The sequence below is a fragment of the Cervus canadensis genome, chromosome 3 (genome assembly GCF_019320065.1).
Source record: "Cervus canadensis isolate Bull #8, Minnesota chromosome 3, ASM1932006v1, whole genome shotgun sequence".
NCBI classification, from domain to species: Eukaryota; Metazoa; Chordata; class Mammalia; order Artiodactyla; family Cervidae; genus Cervus; species Cervus canadensis.
This window is the reverse complement of record NC_057388.1, coordinates 30,689,077-30,706,599: the sequence shown is the minus strand read 5'-3', so window position 1 is coordinate 30,706,599 and position 17,523 is coordinate 30,689,077. Positions and strand designations below refer to the sequence as shown.

At 37.1% G+C, this 17,523-nt stretch overlaps 1 protein-coding gene across 1 annotated transcript in view; it reads left to right on the top strand.

Moving 5' to 3' along the window:
- Positions 1–17,523, top strand: part of LOC122437796 (translation initiation factor IF-2-like) — a 69,235-nt gene that overhangs the window by 21,536 nt on the left and 30,176 nt on the right. Inside the window, exon 3 of the mRNA XM_043462329.1 lies at positions 2,490–2,602. Within this exon, the coding sequence (XP_043318264.1) occupies positions 2,490–2,517 (28 nt within the window). The 3' untranslated portion in view covers positions 2,518–2,602. The remainder of the gene's footprint in view (positions 1–2,489; positions 2,603–17,523) is intronic.

The following is a 17,523-nucleotide window of genomic DNA, read 5'->3' as shown; positions in this document are numbered from 1 at the left end:
AACATACTCACTCATATTTTAAGTTATACAATGAGAAGAAAGTAAACACTTTTCAAACTATTCTAGATAAGTTTTTTCACAAAGAACACACCCTAATTCTCAGTATTGCTCATGTTTTAAATTACAGTGTACTAAATAATGTTTGACTATTTTTTCCATTTCCCTGTGCATTATAGCCGGCAGAGAGTTTTTAATGTTTTGACAGAAATTTGTGAAGGGCACAGAATAATTGTAATTGTTTCTATTGATTATTGCGATCACACTGCATGATCTCAGTTTGCACAGACATTTTCATGTGCAGAGGGAGGACTGCCTGTGTTTAACTCATAGAAAAAAGTATATTTATATTTGCCTTTATACGTAGGTCTTGTATTTTTTGTCCTGATTGAATGAGCATTGCCAGTAAGCCTAAAACCTAAGGAACAATTTGTACTCCTTTATCTCCCGTGTGTGTGTGTGTGTGTGTGCGCGCGCGTGCGTGCGTGCGTTCAGTCGCTTCAGTTGTGTCTGACTCTCCAAGCCTATGGACTGTAGTCCACCAGGCTCCTATGTCCATGGGATTCTCCAGGCAAGAATACTGGAGTGGGTTGCCGTGCCCTCGTCCAGGGGATCTTTGGGACCCAGGGATCGAACCTGCACCTCTTATGTCTCCTACATTGGCAGACAGGTTCTTTACCACTTGCGCCACCTGGGAAGTCCATAGTTTACCTTTCTAATTATTTAACAGTTCTCATCATTACCCCTTCTCTTCCTACGCTACTGATTGTCTTTACTTAGACACTCACAGACAGCATATTAAAAAGCAGAGACATTACTTTGCCAACAAAGGTCCGTCTAGTCAAGGCTTTGGTTTTTCCAGTGGTCATATATGGATGTGAGAGTTGGACTTTAAAGAAAGCTGAGCACCAAAGAATTGATGCTTTTGAACTGTGGTGTTGGAGAAGACTCTTGAGAGTCCTTTGGGCTGCAAGGAGATCCAACCAGTCCATCCTAAAGGAGATCAGTCCTGGGTGTTCATTGGAAGGTCTGATGCTAAAGCTGAAACTCCAATACTTTGGCTACCTGAAGAGCTGACTCATTTGAAAAGACCCTGATGCTGGGTAAGATTGAGGACTGGATGAGAAGGGGACGACAGAGGATGAGATGGTTTGATGGCATCACCGACTCAATGGACATGAGTTTGGGTGGGCTCCGGGAGTTGGTGTTGGATAAGGAGGCCTGGTGTGCTGCAGCTCATGGGGTCACAAAGAGTTGGACACAACTGAGCGAATGAACTGAACTGAGACACTCACAAATCACCTTTCATAGGGTGTGGCTGTAAAGGGATAGTATCCTTATAAAGGGATCAGTCAGTTCAGGTGCTCATTAGTATCCTACTCTTTGTGACCCCATGGACTGCAGCATGCCAGGCTTCCCTGTTCTTCACCATCTCCCAGAGCTTGCCCAAACTCATGTCCTTCGAGTCAGTGATGCCATTCAACCATCTCTTTCTCTGTCGTCCCCTTCTCCTCCTGCTTTCAGTCTTTCCCAGCATCAGGGTCTTTTCCAGTGATGCAGGGATAGCATGAGGGAAGTGCTAGGGACAACAGAACTGCTCCAGATCCTGATTTTGATTGTGGGTCCAGGAAGATATACATGTTAGAAATCATGAACTTTCTTTTTTGTCTTACGGTGACATTGGCCTTTTTACCGTTCCCTCAAAATAGGTCTTACAGATATATCAAGAGATACTTACAGAGTATATCCTTCAAGTCATTGTCCTATGTGCTAAGGAAGATATAAACACACAAAAGATATGCTTCTGAAGGAATTTGTATTCTAATAAGATAGAGATAGACAACACAAGTAATAGCAGTAAGATAAGTTGTAATCATCTCTTCAAGGAGATACAAACAAGATGCTACTTTGAGCTAGGAATATGTAGAGGTTAAATTTCATTGAGAAGATGGCATTTAAGCTGAGTCTTGGGAAATGCATTGGTATTTGGCAGTCAGAAATAGAGACAAAGGACATTCTGAAGAGAAGGAAAAATATAGTGTACTTTACAGAGTTATAAGTTTTCCTGTTATAGTTCATAAAAACTTGGGATCTACACTTCATGAATACTCAAATCCTATCTTAATCAATTTTGTTCTCCAAAACTCTTAAAAGCATTTTGGTCTGATGCTTAAACTCTTATAAGTTGTATTATGACTCTGGACTTAATGATTTAGGTCATTTTGTTTATTCTGATGTTAATGGCTCTGAGGACAGTGGACTATTTCTAAGTCTTAATGTAGTCAACAGATAGTAAATATATAAGTCAAAAAGGCTGATATTTCTGTAAAATTTTCTGTGTACAGAGTGAATTTGAGTAAATGGAGTTTTCAGACCATATAATCTTATAAAACATTTCTGTACTATTTCTCTAGATTTCTTTCCTCCCATTTTTCATACTCGGTGAATGAATCACATTTACTTAAAAGCAATAATAAATTTTTTCCCCATAGGTTTTCTGTGAAGACCCTGATTGATTGATCCTACTTTAAGACAATTGATGATTCTTCTGAATTTAAGAACTTTGCAGCCATTTTGGAACAGATTCTAAGTCACCAACTGAAAGGTAATAGCACTGATAACAAGCTTGAGATTTTAGAAATTATACGGTTTAGTGTGATTTAGACTGCGGCATCTTGAGAAACAAAAAACTGGTTTTAGAACACCTTATCTTTTGGCTATGTCCCTGGTAAAGAATCTATTCTTGAATTTATACCCATTTCCAGGATGCATTAAAAATGTTGAATATTAATTGCCACATACAAGAAGCAGATTCACTTTCTATATGCAATTAAAATAAAAGCTTAAATTAAAAGGTAACTCATCTTCAGGATTACTAGTTGGCATTTTAATCAGTTTACAGAGGAGCACCAGGCATTGTTTGCTTAATCTTTTCTTCATTAAATTAAAAATCTTTGGGAAATTTTGCAGTAAGTAGATTAAAGAAGAATGATGTAAAAGAGATGCTGGACTTTAAAAAAAAAATCAGTAAATGTATTTATGTCAGAAACAAAAATCTCTTAAAATGTAAAAGAAAATATGAAAACTGTGTTCCTTCAGACATATGATACTTTTAAATTAAAAATATACATCTGTAAAATATAGCTGATAGCATCAAGAAATAGTATGTAGTATATAAATTTTAGTAGTAATAAATGATAACTTTATCACATTAATTTTGTTGCCTAGTTTTCCTAAAGGAAATTTGATCATTGGATATTTTCACTTAAGTTTTTATTATCTTTACAATCTTAATGGTATAGTAATTTCAAATAAGTAATGTTTTGGTGATACAGTTTATGAGCATCTCAAATTTAATCTGAAAGTTAATTCTGTTTTTGCTTTTTAGTGCTGAAAGCATCAAGTTTTAGTATATTGTTTAAATCAGTTGAGCAGTCCTGTAGGCTTATAATAAATGGTTGAATTTAATTAAATGTTAAATGGGGTAACAAAATCTGAATTCATTCAGCTCTTTGCATCTTAAAATGGGATCCATAAAAATCACTGGTACTTTTCTGTTAAAGTTCATCGTTCTGTATTTTTAAAGGGTTTTTTATTTTTCTTATTTTTGCTATTCAATATTTTCTAAATTTTCCACATTACCCTTTATGAGAAAATAAGTTTTTATAAAAGCAAAGTGTCTGAAAATATTTTGAAATATTTTCATAGTTACTATATTGTGTTATTATCATTTTTAAAATTTTATATGTAAATTTACAAATAATATTTTAAAGCATATGAAATACAGTGGTGTTTGCGATATCTTAATGTTCCACAAAGGTTTTATCATAAGACCTCAATTCCCTTAATTTGGTATACCATTTAACATGTAATTTGTTCACAAAATACATAAACTACAAAGAAAACAAACCATGTTGATCTAGCCATGCTGAGTGATGGGGTAGACTCACTACCATATAAGTGGCACATCTCTCTGCCATCTTCTGAATCATGCCTCAGCAAAATACACATCATAGACCTTTAGACTGACTTCTTCACCATAAATGTTATTTCTGTAGAAGCCAGTGGACTGCCATGTTGAGAATACAATCTCTAGTTATTTTATGGATAAGAATTCCACTAGAATGACAGTAAGAAAGATGATTCTGAAATCTGTGAATTTTTTAAGCTTGGTAAGATTAATAATTCAAACATGGTTTTAAAAAACTTCCTGTAGATCAACTATGGTGGTCACTGTTTTTGTATGGATATAAATATGAAATGATCTGTAACTTTCTTGATGTAGTTTATTAAAGATTCAGGTGTCTAGAAAGTTTCATATAGTACTGTCCATTTTTTGCTATTCTAATAATTAACAAATTGCCTTTAATTTTGCAAAAAGTTATATACTTATTTTGATAATATAGTGTGTTCACTTAGAATTTAGTTAATGTAACAACTAATTTTTTTCTATTCTTTCCTTGATAGAAGTACAAGTTTAAAATGTATAATTTCCTGGGTTTACAAGGCTTACTTTTCTGTAGCTACTTTCTATTTTTTGTAATAAAAAGGCATTTAGTTTATCAGTTTTTTTCAGAGGAAAAACAATAATTCACCCCAGGCCCACTATAGGCTGTGCTGATACAGTTAGCAAAGAGAGCTTCATTCACTCTAACAGCCCCATTACAAAAAAAAACAAGACTTTTAAAATCACATATATTAATGTCGTCTGCAGTAATTCTGTAATAAGATGATGATCTTACTTTTCTGGAATGTAGCTGAGAGCTGAGAATTGATCACAGAATGGAAAGTTCAGAGAGGCCTTAGTTCATGTCTTCACTTCAGTCACTTTTTAACTTTCGCTCTAAAGCATAATCCTTTTCTCCAACTCACTTCCACGTCCCCTAATAAAAGCCGCTGCAGATGCTGGATATGTAAGTGGAAGGTCTTGTTGAAGCCGGGTGGGAATATCAGGCATTTTGCCAGCTCAGCAGCAATCACACCCCACCTCCACAGTACCACTTCAGGCAGCACCATTAATCATAGCTTCAAAATCACTAGTCTGTCTCCTACTGAAGCAATCCACCCAGCGATATTTCCAGCTGGTGGACATACGGTCTTCATTTGAATACTTCTGATATCGGGGAACAAAGGATAGTACAGAAGGCCATTATTTTTTAGGCAGTTCAGATTGTTAGAAAATTCTGATGTATAATATAAGAAGTCAGCTTAGGTGACCGTGCTTTTCTGCCTCTTTTTAAAATTGTGAGCCTACTACATGTTGAAAGTTGCTACTACATAATCCTTTTTCCTTAGTTCCCCTTTTCTTGCTCCAGGTGAAGTATCTCTAGTTCTTTCCGTCTTCTGGAACCACTATAGTCTCATTCTTTGGGTTTATCATTGGTTTACTGCATCTTAAAATCTGGTACTCAGAGCTGAGGAAAGTGCTTCAGACAGGCTAATTTCTGTGTTGGTTGGAGTTTGAGATTACAGTGAATTTCTGATTCCCACATCAAACTTTTGTTTATGTTTAAGTAAAGGCCAAGTAAAATCCCAAAGCTTCTAAAAGCTTAACTGTTGCTTGTCTTATGTTTTAGATTCTCTAAATCAGTTGCCAGAGATCACATTTGATAGTGACAAATGAAGTATTATTTTCCTAATCATTCTCTTCATTTATGTTTTAAAAAATACTTATTTATTTGGCTGTACCAGGTCTTAGCTGTCATATGAAAGTGTTAGTTCCTGAGTCATTTGCGACCTGCCAGGCTCCTCTGTCCGTGGGATTCTCCAGGCAAGAATATTGGAGTCGGTTTCCATGCCGTCCTCTAGGGGATCTTCCCCACCCAGGGATTGAACCCAGGTCTCTGACATTGCAGGCAGATTCTTTACCATCTGAGCTACCAGGGAAGCCATTTGCCTTTTTGCAAGATCTTCAGTTATGGCATGTGGGAGTTTAGTTGTGGCATGCAAACTCTGAGTTGCAGCATGTGATATCTAGTTCCTTGATCAGGGGTGGACCCCGGGTTCTCTGCATTGGGAGTCTTAGCCCGTGGATCACCAGGAAAGTCCTCCTCATCATTCATTCTAGAAATAGATGAAGTGGCTATAAAAATAAAATTGAGGAGGATTTCTACTTTCAGGACGATAAAGTGGACATACTTTCCCCTATTTCTCCCATTAAACCCTGGACCTATAAAACACAAGACCCTGAAAGGTAGGGAGAAGAAGTCTAGGGACTTTGGTTCCTTAAGAATGGCATAGTGGCAGGTCTCTTGCATTTTCTGCTTGCTTTATATCCCACACTGAGTACTGGATAAGCCAGTAGCCTGTAGGCATCAACAGGGTGTAGGAGGGTGCCCATACACACACAGTCTGACAAAGATCTGCTGTCTCTAGCTACAAGACCAGGAATAGAAGGAATAGAACAGCCTGGCAAGATAGGAGACTCTTTAGACACAGTCTGCTCCCTTTTAGCCAAATACTACAGAAAAACTGGCATTACCCCAACCTGGACCTGAAGAGGCTGAATGGAGAGCTTAGAATTCATCCTCACGAGAACAGAGCATCTCAGCAGCACCACAGTGTGGTATCAGAGGAGACCAAGCAGAGAGCTGGCGCGTCTTCCGTCCTCGCTGGTTGTGAGCCTCGTCTTCTCGCCTGGATTTTGATCCCCACCCAGCAGCAATGAGGTCGTGTCGGCAGAGGAGTATTAGAGGGTTATGTCTTCGACCGTCGCCCAGCAGTGATGAGGCTGCTCCCAGTGCCTTGTCAGTCAGCCTGTACTCCCACCTCCACCCAAGGCTAATGAGGACTCCTCCCTCAGATGTCAGTGAGGCCCCAGGGAGCTTGGGCTTCTCCCTCCACGTGTCAGCAATGAAGTGTGGTGCCTTCCACCCCGAGCTTCCCCTGCTGGGGCAGGGTCACAGAAAGCCAGTGAAAACAGAGGGTTTCCATAAGATCCATAGTCTGATAACAAAGTATGAACATATCCAGGTTTCATTCGAAGATGGCTTTTCATACCAAGAAGCAGGAAGGTGTGTAACAAAAGGCAATAGATGTCAACACTGAGATGATGAAAGGTGTTAGAATTACTGCTACAGATCACACATCAGTCATGATAAAAATGCTTCACTGAGCAATTACAAATATTCTTGAAACAAGTGAAAAAGTAGAAAAACACTGCAAAGAAATAGAAGATAAAAAGAAGATACAAGTAGAAATTTTGATACAGAAAAGTACAAAACCAAAATGAAAAGTTCTATGGTTAGGCTCAATAAGAAAGTGGAGGGGGAAGAGGAAACAGTCAGTGAACTGGAAGACAAAGCAATGGAAACTTCCTAATTGAATAACAGAGACTCAAAATAATCTAAAGTTAGAAGAGCCTTAAACAAAAAGCCTCAGGGATCTGTGGGATCATAACAAAAGGTCTAAAATTCTTGCCATCAGAGTTCTTGGAGACAAAGAGGACAAGACTGAAAATATACTCAAGAAATAATGACTGAAATTTTCTGAAATTTGGAAAAGATGTAAACATACAGACTCAAGAAAGTTTCCTTTTATTTTGTAGTTTTTTGTTTGTTTCCTCTGCTGTTGGTTTCTCTGTATTTTTCCTATTTCCTGTGAATTGTTTGAAAATTTTAGAATTCCATCTTTATTTATCAATAGTGTTTTTGAGTGTATCTGTTTGTGTGTGTGTGTGTGTATAGTAGTGGTTGCTCTAGGTATTATATATACATAACTTGTCACAGTCTGTTGGTATCATCATTTTCCAGTCTGAAACTTAAAAACTTTACCTTTCTCCATGAACATTACTCTCACCTATTTATAAATTATTTTAGCTATTTCCTATAATACGTTTAGAACCACATTAGACAGTGTTAACAATTATTCTTTCCACTGTCAAATTTAAATGAGAAAATTTAAGAGGAGAAAGCCAGTCTGCTTTTCAGGTTACAAAGGGACTTAACTGCTGTGTCATTTCTTGAGTTCCAAGGTCCCTAGTCGGTCCTTTTTTTAATTCTCCAGCTTCAGAATCTTCTTCGCTTTGTTTTATATATAATGTCAGGGTTTAGGATTGTATTTAGCAGAAGGAAAGTGCATCTACTTTATCTTTTCTGGAAACAGTAGTCTTTAATTGTTTAATGTGAATAATTGCATCAGTAGTTTTTCTAATGTTTATTCATCCATATATCCTTGGGAAAAATCTAATTTGGGCCTCATGTATTATTTTAATATACTTCATAATTTTTCAAATTTAGTATTTTTTTTTTTTTTCCTTTTTGGCTCTGCTGACTCTCGGTTGCTCTGCGGGCTTTTCTCTAGTTGTGGCTGGCAGGGGCTGTTGTTTAGTTGCGGTGCGTGGGCTTCTCATTGCAGTGGCTTCTCCTGTCGGGCTCCCGAGTGCAGGCTTCGGGAGTTGTGGCCCGTGGGCTGGGGAGTTGTGGCTCCTGGCCTCTGGAGCGCAAGCTCAGTAGATGGGGTACACAGGCCTAGTTGCTCTGCGGCACGTGGAATCCTTGCAGACCAGGGGTTGAACCTGTGTCTCCTGCATTGGCAGGCAGATTCCTTACCACTGAGCCACCAGGGAAGCCCTAGTGGTAAGTTTTGGTTCTGAGTTTATGAGCAAAATTTATCATTTTTCTGTTTGGTACTTTTTTTGTTGTTGTTATCAAGATTATATACACCTCATTAAATAAATGAAGGTGTTTTATCTTTTATTATTCTTTGTAAGAATTTTGCATAATCTTGAAATCATCTATTAGGGAGAATTTGCCAGTAAAAACTCTGGGTCGAGTGGGGCAGGGACAAGACCGTGTGCATACACGAATGCAGTTTAGTGGCTAATTTACTTGCTTAATGCTTATCAGTCTATTTAGGTTGTTGATTTCTATATTCTTTTCTACACTTGTCAGTTTCCTCTATATCCTCTTAATTATTTAACCTCTAGTTGCCATTTTTCCTTTCATTGTGACGCACTTAAAATAGATGAATTCAAGTGAATGGTTTAAAAAACGTCAAAGCTCACCGAAGAGATCTAAAGATAAGTCACATGTTCATCCTTGTGGCATTGTTAGAAGCTACGATTCTGCTTTTCAAAAAAACCTACTCCCTCTCTTCATCGTTTACCAGCCATCCCCCTCCTCTGAAGGATATGGTATATAGTTGTTCCTAGAAATCCTTGGAGGATTGGTTCTCAGGACCTCCTGGATACCAAAATCTGCAGATGCCCAAGTCCCTTATATAAAATGGCATAGTATTTACATATAACCTACACACATCTTCCTGTGTAATTTGAATCATCTGTAGATTACTTATAATGCCTAAAACAGTGTAAATGCTATGTAGATAGTTGTCAGCACCTGGTAAATTCAAGTTTTGCTTTTTGGAAGTTTCTGGAATTAAAATTTTTTTTCCCCCATCCATGGTTGGTTGAATCCATGGATACAGAGGGCCACCTGCATTTAATTCAGGTTGCTGTTAAAGAATAAACAAAAGCTCTATTAGTGACTACCTGGTGTTATTTTCTACACAGATGTCCCCTTTTATACCAGTAATATTGATTATTAGTTTTTTCTCTTTTTTCATGAGCACTATTGCAGAGATTTGTTAATTTTATTAGTCTTTCAAGTAGAGTAATAAAACAAATAACTTTGTTTTTGGCTTTGTTGATTTTTAACCTTCTCTCCAAATGCTGCTTTGGCTACATTTAGAAGTTTGGATATGTTTTCTTTTCACTAATATTCATTTTTAAGTAATTTTTACTTTTTATTATTTCTTCTTTAGCATCTGTGTTATTTGGAAGTTTATTTTTAATGTTTCTAAAATAGCTTTTCCATTTTCACTTTTATTTCTATGTTAATTGACTTATGATCAGAGAATTTGGTCTGTAGGGCAGATATTTTTGAAATTTATAAGATTTGCTCAATGGCTTAGTGCATACACTAAGTTTCGATAAATGTTTTATTATTAGTTTCAATAAATGTTCTATATTGAGGAGAGTTTGTATTCTCCCAATTCTTGATTATGTTTTTCAAATACTGGTCACAATTTTGTCAGTTTGATCTGTTAATAGCAGAAGTTTTAAAGTATTATTCTGATGAATTTATTAAGTTATTCTTATAGATATGTCTATTTTTGCTTTCTGTATTTTGAGTCTATTTTGAGGCATTCAGTTTTAGGGTTTTATAGAGTCTCTTATTTTCTGTTTATTTTTCATTTTTGGCCTCTTAAGGATTTCTGTGAGTTTTTTTCCCATGTGTTTGCCATGTTTAAAAGTGTATTTATTATATTTTATCTAGTATTTCTACTTTTGTGTTGGGAGGAGAGAAGATTTTCCTTAAATTCCTGCTTTCCATTCCAAGGACAAATTTTTGCTGTCTCTATGGAGAGTTCCAAACTTTTCTCTTTTCTTCTTTGAGAGTTATCATTATCCTTTGTTGTTGATTTGAGTGAGCAGTTAAACTTAATGGTCCAAGTGTGTGATGTTGTGAGGTAAAGTCTGGCACCAATAGTAAGTATTCATTAGTTCCTTTTACATAGTTTCTATTGTCATGTAGTTAAAAAATACTCAGATCTCTAGAAGAGTCAAAAATGGCAAGACTTCCTCTGTTGGCAGCGATCAAGAAAAAACTTCTGAAAGAGATTTCATTTGAGATGTCTAGGTCAAGATGCAGGCATTCGAATATAAGGAATAAATCACAGAGCTAGGAAATGTTATGTCCAAGAAATACTGAGGAGTTTCTTTTGCTTTGCCCAGGTAAATTCTGTATGTAGAAGGGCAGAGTAAGGGTAGAAAGATAAGTTGGGTTTACTTTTTGAACCACTTTGAATTATGTGAAGTTTAAAGTTGGACAAAATAGTGTCAGAAGTTATTCAAAGTGTTTCAGAAGAATATATCAGCATCAACACATTAATGTGGAAACGATATCTAGACACTTTGGGAGTTAGGAGAGCCTATCGGTAGGGAGTCAGAACTGTTTGTTAAGAGAAGTCTGGTTGAAAGGTAATGATAGTCCGAACTGGATGGCAGGGGGAATGGAAATGAAAACAGAGGTGTTGTGCGAGCAGAGTCTACAGGACTGGAGACTTCACTGGTGGTCCAGGGGTTGGGACAGCGTGCTTTCACTGCCACCGTCTGGGTTTAATCCCTGGCTGGGGAGCTCAGATCCCACAAGCCATGTGTCATGGCAGGAAAAAAAGGTATATGTATCTGTAGAACTTGAGCGTTGCTTATGTGTAGTAATGAGGTTGGAGAATTGAAACGATGGTTTTCAGTTAAAGATGAATAAGAAACAGTGGTGCCAGGGAACTCAGCTCAGTGCTCTGTAAGGACCTGTGTGGGAAAAGGATCTAAGAGTGCGGCTGTGTGTGCAACTGGTAACTGTGCTGTACAGACAGAAACTAAGACAGCACAGTGAATCAGCTATATGCCAGGAAAACTTCTTAAAAGTGAAAAACACTCAGGTGTGTGTGTGTATATATATATATCTGGATATTATATCACATATAATATATAATCACTGTGATATTTAATAAACTCATATTTAGGTAATACAGTATGTCATCTATTATGTAGATCCCCGTTTTTCCGAGTTTCCCCTTTTTTTACACATAAATTCACCCATTTGCATCCTGTAGCCCTGGCTTTTAAGTACTTTTCTGTTCCTGTAGATACAAAGTTCATTTTCTACTTGACAGTGAAGGGTGTTCCTGATTATTACTCACTGAAACTACTAACGGCATTATTTCATTCTTTTTATGACTGAGTAATAGTTCACTGTATACATGTACCGCATTTCCTTATCCATCCCTCTGTCAGTGGATATTAGGTGCTTCCATGTCTTGGCCATTGTAAATAGTGCTGCAGTGAGCATTGGGGTGCATATATCTTTTGGAAGTATGGTTTTCTCCAGATTTGTGCACAGAAGTGGAATTGCTGGGTCGTATGGTAGTTCTATATTTCATTTTTTTAAGGAACCTCCATAGTGTTCTCCATAATAGTTGTATGGATTTATGTTCCTGCCAACAGTGCAGGAGGGTTCCTTTTTCTCCACACCCTTTGCAGCATTATTATTTGTATACTTTTGTTGTTGGCCATTCTGACTGGTATGAGGCTGTCATTGTAGTTTTGGTTTGCATTTCTCTAATAGTGGTGTTAATCTTTTCATGGGCTTTTGGCCATCTGTATGTCGTCTTTGGAGAAATGTCTGTTTAGATCTTCCTCCTATTTTTTGGTTGAGTTGTTTATATTTTTATATTGAGCTGCGTGAGCTGTTTGTGTTTTTTGGAGATTAATCCCTTGTTGGTCTCTTTGAGGGTCTTTTGTATTTCCATACAAATTGAAAACTTTTTTAGTTCCAGTTCTGTGAAAAAATACCACTGGTAATTTGATATGAATTGCATTGAATCTCTAGATTGCTTTGGGTAGTATAATTATATTGACAATATTTTCACTCTTCCAATTCAAGGACATGGTATATCTTCTGTCTGCTTGTCATCTTTGATTTCTTTCATTAGTGTTTCCATAGTTTTATCACTACAGGTCTTTTGCCTCCTTACATAAGTTTATTCCTAGGTATTTTATTCTTTCAGATGTGACAGTAAATGGGATTGTTTCCTTATTTTTCTTTGTGATCTTTCATTGTTAGTATATAGGAACGCAAAAGACTTGTTTACTAATTTTGTGCCCTGCAACTTTACCAAATTCATTGATGAGCTCTAGTAGTTTGGTGGTGTCTTTAGGGTTTTCTGTGTATGCTATCATGTCATCTACAGAAAGTGACAGTTTTACTTCTTCTTTCCCAATTTGGATTCCTTTTATTTCATTTTCTTCTTTGATTGCCATGGCTAGGATATCCAAAATTATGTTGAATAAACATGGTGAGAGTAAATGTCCCTTGTCCTGTTCGTGATCTTTGAGGAAATGCTTTTATTTTTTCACCATTGAGAATGATGTTAACTGTGGGTTTGTTGTATATGACCTTCGTTTGTTGAGGTAGATTCCCTCTGTACTCACTCTCTAGAGGGTTTTTTTTTTTTTTAAACATAAATGGGTGTTAAATTTTGCTAAAAGTTTTTTTCTGCATCTATTGTGATGATCATATGGTTTTTATTCTTCAGTTTGCTAATGGGATGTATCACATTGATTTGATTTGCATATATTGAAGAATCCTTATTTCCCTAGGATAAATCCCACTTGATCATGGTGTATCATCCTTTTAATGTATTGTTGGATTTGGTTTGCTAGTACTTTTTTGAGGATTTTTGCATCTATGTTCGTTAGTGATAATTGGCCTGCAATTTTCTTTTTTGTGGTACCTTTGTCTGGTTTTGGTCTCAGGGTCATGATGACCTTTTAAAATGACCTTGGGAGTGTTCTTTCCTCTGCAGTTTTTGGGAGGAGTTTCAGAAGGCTATTGCTATTGTTGTTTTCTTTTGATTTCCATTTGTATGAAATACCTTATTCTGTCCCCTCACTTTCAGTCTGCATATGTTCCTAGATCTGAAGTGGGTCTCTTGTAGATAGCATATATATGGGTCTGAATGTATCCATTCAGGCTGTCTGTGTCTTTTGGTTGGAGCTTTAATCCATTTACATTTAAAGTAAGTATGTATATGTATGTTCCTATTGCCATTTTCTTAATTATTTTGGATTTGTTTTTGGATATCTTTTTTCTCTTCCTCTTTGTCTTGGCTTCTCTTCTGATTAAATCCCATGGGCAGAGGATCCTGGTGGGCTACAGTCCACAGGGTCACAAGAGTTGAACATGACTTAGCAACTAAACCACCAGCGCTTGTAAATTATGTATCGCTTTTCCCTTGCTGCATTTAATTTCTCTCTGCATTTCATTTGTTCAGTTGGACTAACATGTGTCTTGGCATGTTCCTCCTTGCCTTCATCCTGTATGGCACTCTCTGTACTTTCCCAGACGCGAGTCAGTGTTCCCTTTCTTATGTCAGGGAATTTTTCAGCTATAATCTCTAAAAATATTTTTCTCAGGCCCTTTCTCTCTCTTCTCTTTCAGGGACCCCTATAATGTAAATGTTGGTGTGTTTAATATCCCAGATGTCTCAAAGGTTAGGTTTTACATTGTAATCCTTAATCAGTGACTATAAAAATAGTAAGAGATCTAGAAAAAAATCTAACAGCTAAATTAAAATGGAATGCTGAAAATATTCAAATTATGCAAAAGAAGGCAGGCGGAAAAAAAGGCTAAGAGAAAACAGTCAACTGGTAGAACTAAATCCAATTGTATTATTAATTGCATTAAATATAAATGACCTAGAACACCAATTAAAAGAGATCATTTGGGGGAAAATACTCAACATAGAAAATTTTTAAAAATGTTAGTAATATAGATAGTTTAAAAGTAAAAGATATAAAAAGATATTCCATGCAGAAACTAATTGAAGGAAAGTTGGAGTGACTATTAATATCAGATGATGTGAATTCCAGAACAATGAAAATTGATGTGATTGAATGTGGACATTTACATAATAAAAAGAGAGTCTGTTTGTCTAGAAGACATAAAAAATCCTAAGATACATACAGTTAACAGAACTTCAAAAAGCAAAAGCTGATGGAACTGACCAGGAAATTAAAGATAGAAAAATCTACAGGTAGGGACTTCCCTGCTGGTGCAGTGGTTAAGACTCCATACTCCCATTGCAGGGGGCATGGGTTTGATCCCTGGCCAGGAAAGTGATGTCTCACATGCCTCACAATGTGGCCAAAAAAAAAGAGAGAAAAATCTACAGTTGTACTTATCAACTACAGTGTCCCTGTGTGGATGCTCAATTGTTCACTTGTGTTTGACTCTCTGCGACCCCATGGACCGTAGCCCGCCAGGCTCCTCTGTCCGTGGAATTCTCCAGGCAAGAATACTGGGGTAGGTTGCATTTCCTACTCCAGGGGATCTTCCCGACCCAGGGACTGAAACGCCATCTCTTTTGAGTCTCCTGCTTTGGCAGGTGGATTCTTTACCAACTGTACCATCTGGGAAGCCCCATCAACTACAGCACTCTTTTAATAACCAGTAGGTCAGATAGACAGAATATCAGTAATAGAGAAGATCTGGAGAGCATAACATAACAGCAATAATATAAAACAGCATAAAAATATTACAGCATATAAAGAATAAAAAACAAAGCAGCATGTAAAAATATTATAACAGCAATAATATAGAAGACCTGAACAACTGACTTAATTGACGTTTATGAAACAGTCCACCCAACAGCAGTAGGTTGTATGTTCTTTTCAAGGGCAAATGGAACATTCAAAAAGATCTTATTCTGAGCCATAACACAAACCTTAACAAATTTAAAAGAATTAAAATCATACAAAGTATGTTCTCTGACTCTAACAAAATTAAACTAGAAATTAAGAACAGAAGGATCTGAAAAATCACCAACTATTTTGGAATTTTTAAAAAATCATAAGTAATTCATATTTCAAAGAGGAAGTCTCAAGGACACTTAGAAAGTATTTTGAACTGAATGAAAAAGTAAATGCATCATACCATTTATGGAATGAAGTTAAAGCAGTGTTAGAGGGATATTTAAGGCATTAAATAAGGAAGCTTGTATTAGAAAAGAAGAAAGTTTTAAAGCCAATAATTCAAGATCCCACCTGAAGAAACTAAAAAAAAAACAAGAGAAAATGAAACCCAAAGCAAGTGGAAAGATCAAAATAATAGATAAAGGCAGAAATTGATGAAATTGAAAACCTAAAAACAATAAATAAAACCAATCACATGAAAGGCTAGTTGTTTTAAAACATTAATACATTTTAATTTGATTAACTCTTGGTCCAGAGTGAGCAAGAAGAGGAGAAGACATAAACTACCAATATCTGGAGTGAAAGTGGGCATATCATTATAGATCCCACATTCAAAGGATAAGTAAATACTATGAACCACTCTTAACATAAATTTGACAGCATGGATGAAATGGATCAATTTCTTCAAAGACAAATCCTAACAAGACTTAACAGAGAAATAGATAACTTGCCTAGCCCTGCATCTGTTAAAGAGATTGAATAAGTAGTTGAAAACCTTCCAACAAATGAAACCAATGCTGTCTTTCATAAGGGCCCTAACCCCATTCATGAGGGCTTATGATGTGATAACCTCCCCAGAGCCCCACTTTCAAACACCGTCACACTGGGGATCAGATTTTGGTGTTGGAGAGACACAAACATTCAGTGTGTAGCAGGGATCTGCAGAAGTCTGCAGCAGGGATTCTTAGCCTTAGGATTAGTGACATTGTGGACCTGATAATTCCTCTAAAATTCAATATTGTTAAGATGTCAATTCTCGCTATACTGATCTATAGATCCAGTGTCCTCTCAAAATGTTAGCAGGCTTTTTTTGTAGATATTAAACTGACTCTGTAAATGGCTAGACTAGGTAACTAGAATAGGCAAAACAGTTTCACAAGGGAAGAACAAAGTTGGATGCTCAAAGTCTCTGATTTTGAGAACTTTCAGGAAATAGTGATTAAAGGGTGTGTTATTGGTAAATTACAGTTTCAATTAAATATTAAAGTAAATTAAATATTAGGACTTCCCTGTAGCTCAAACAGTAAAGAAGCTGCCTGCAATGCAGGAGACCTGGATTCAATCCATGGGTCAGGAAGATCCTCTGGAAAAGGGAATGGCAATCCACTCCTGTATTCTTGCTTGGAGAATCCAAAAGACAGAGAAGCCTGGAAGGCTACAGTTCGTGGGGTGGCAAAGAGTCGGACACGAATGAGCAACCAGCACTTACTTACTTACTTACACTTATTGGTAAAGGCTTTTGTATATACATAAATACATAAGTTGCTAAGTCATGTCTGACTCTTTGCGATTCCATGAACTGGCTCCTCTGTGCATCAGATTTCCCAAGGCAAGAATTCTGGAGTGGGTTGCTATTCCCTTCCCAGGGGATCTTCCCAACCCAGTGATCAAACCTGGGTCTCTGGCTTGGCAGACAGATTGTTTACCACTGAGCCACCTGGGAAGTAGAGTGGACTAGAGTCCAGAAATAGAGGCACACAGATACGCTTGATTGGTTTTTTACTAAGATAAAAAGGCATTTCACTGGTGTGAATTGGTCATCTTTTCCAAAAAATGGTGCTAGAACAATGGGATTCAGCTCAGTTCAGTCACTCAGTTGTGTCCGATTCTCTGCCACCCCATGGACTGCAGCACACCAGGCTTCCCTGTCCATCACCAGCTCCCAGAGCTTGCTCAAACTCATGTCCATTGAGTTGGTGATGCCATCTCATCCTCTACCATCCCCTTCTCCTCCCGTCTTCAATCTTTCCCAGCATCAGGGTCTTTTCAAATGAGTTAGTTCTTCACATCAGGTGGCCAAAGTATTGGAGTTTCAGCTTCAGCATCAGTTCTTCCAAGGAATATTCAGGACTAATTTCCTTTAGGATTGACAGGTTTGATCTCCTTGCAGTCCAAGGGACTCTCAAGAGTCTTCTCCAACACAACAGTTCAAAAGCATCAATTCTTCAGCACTCAGCTTTCTTTGTGCTCCAACTCTCACATCCATATAC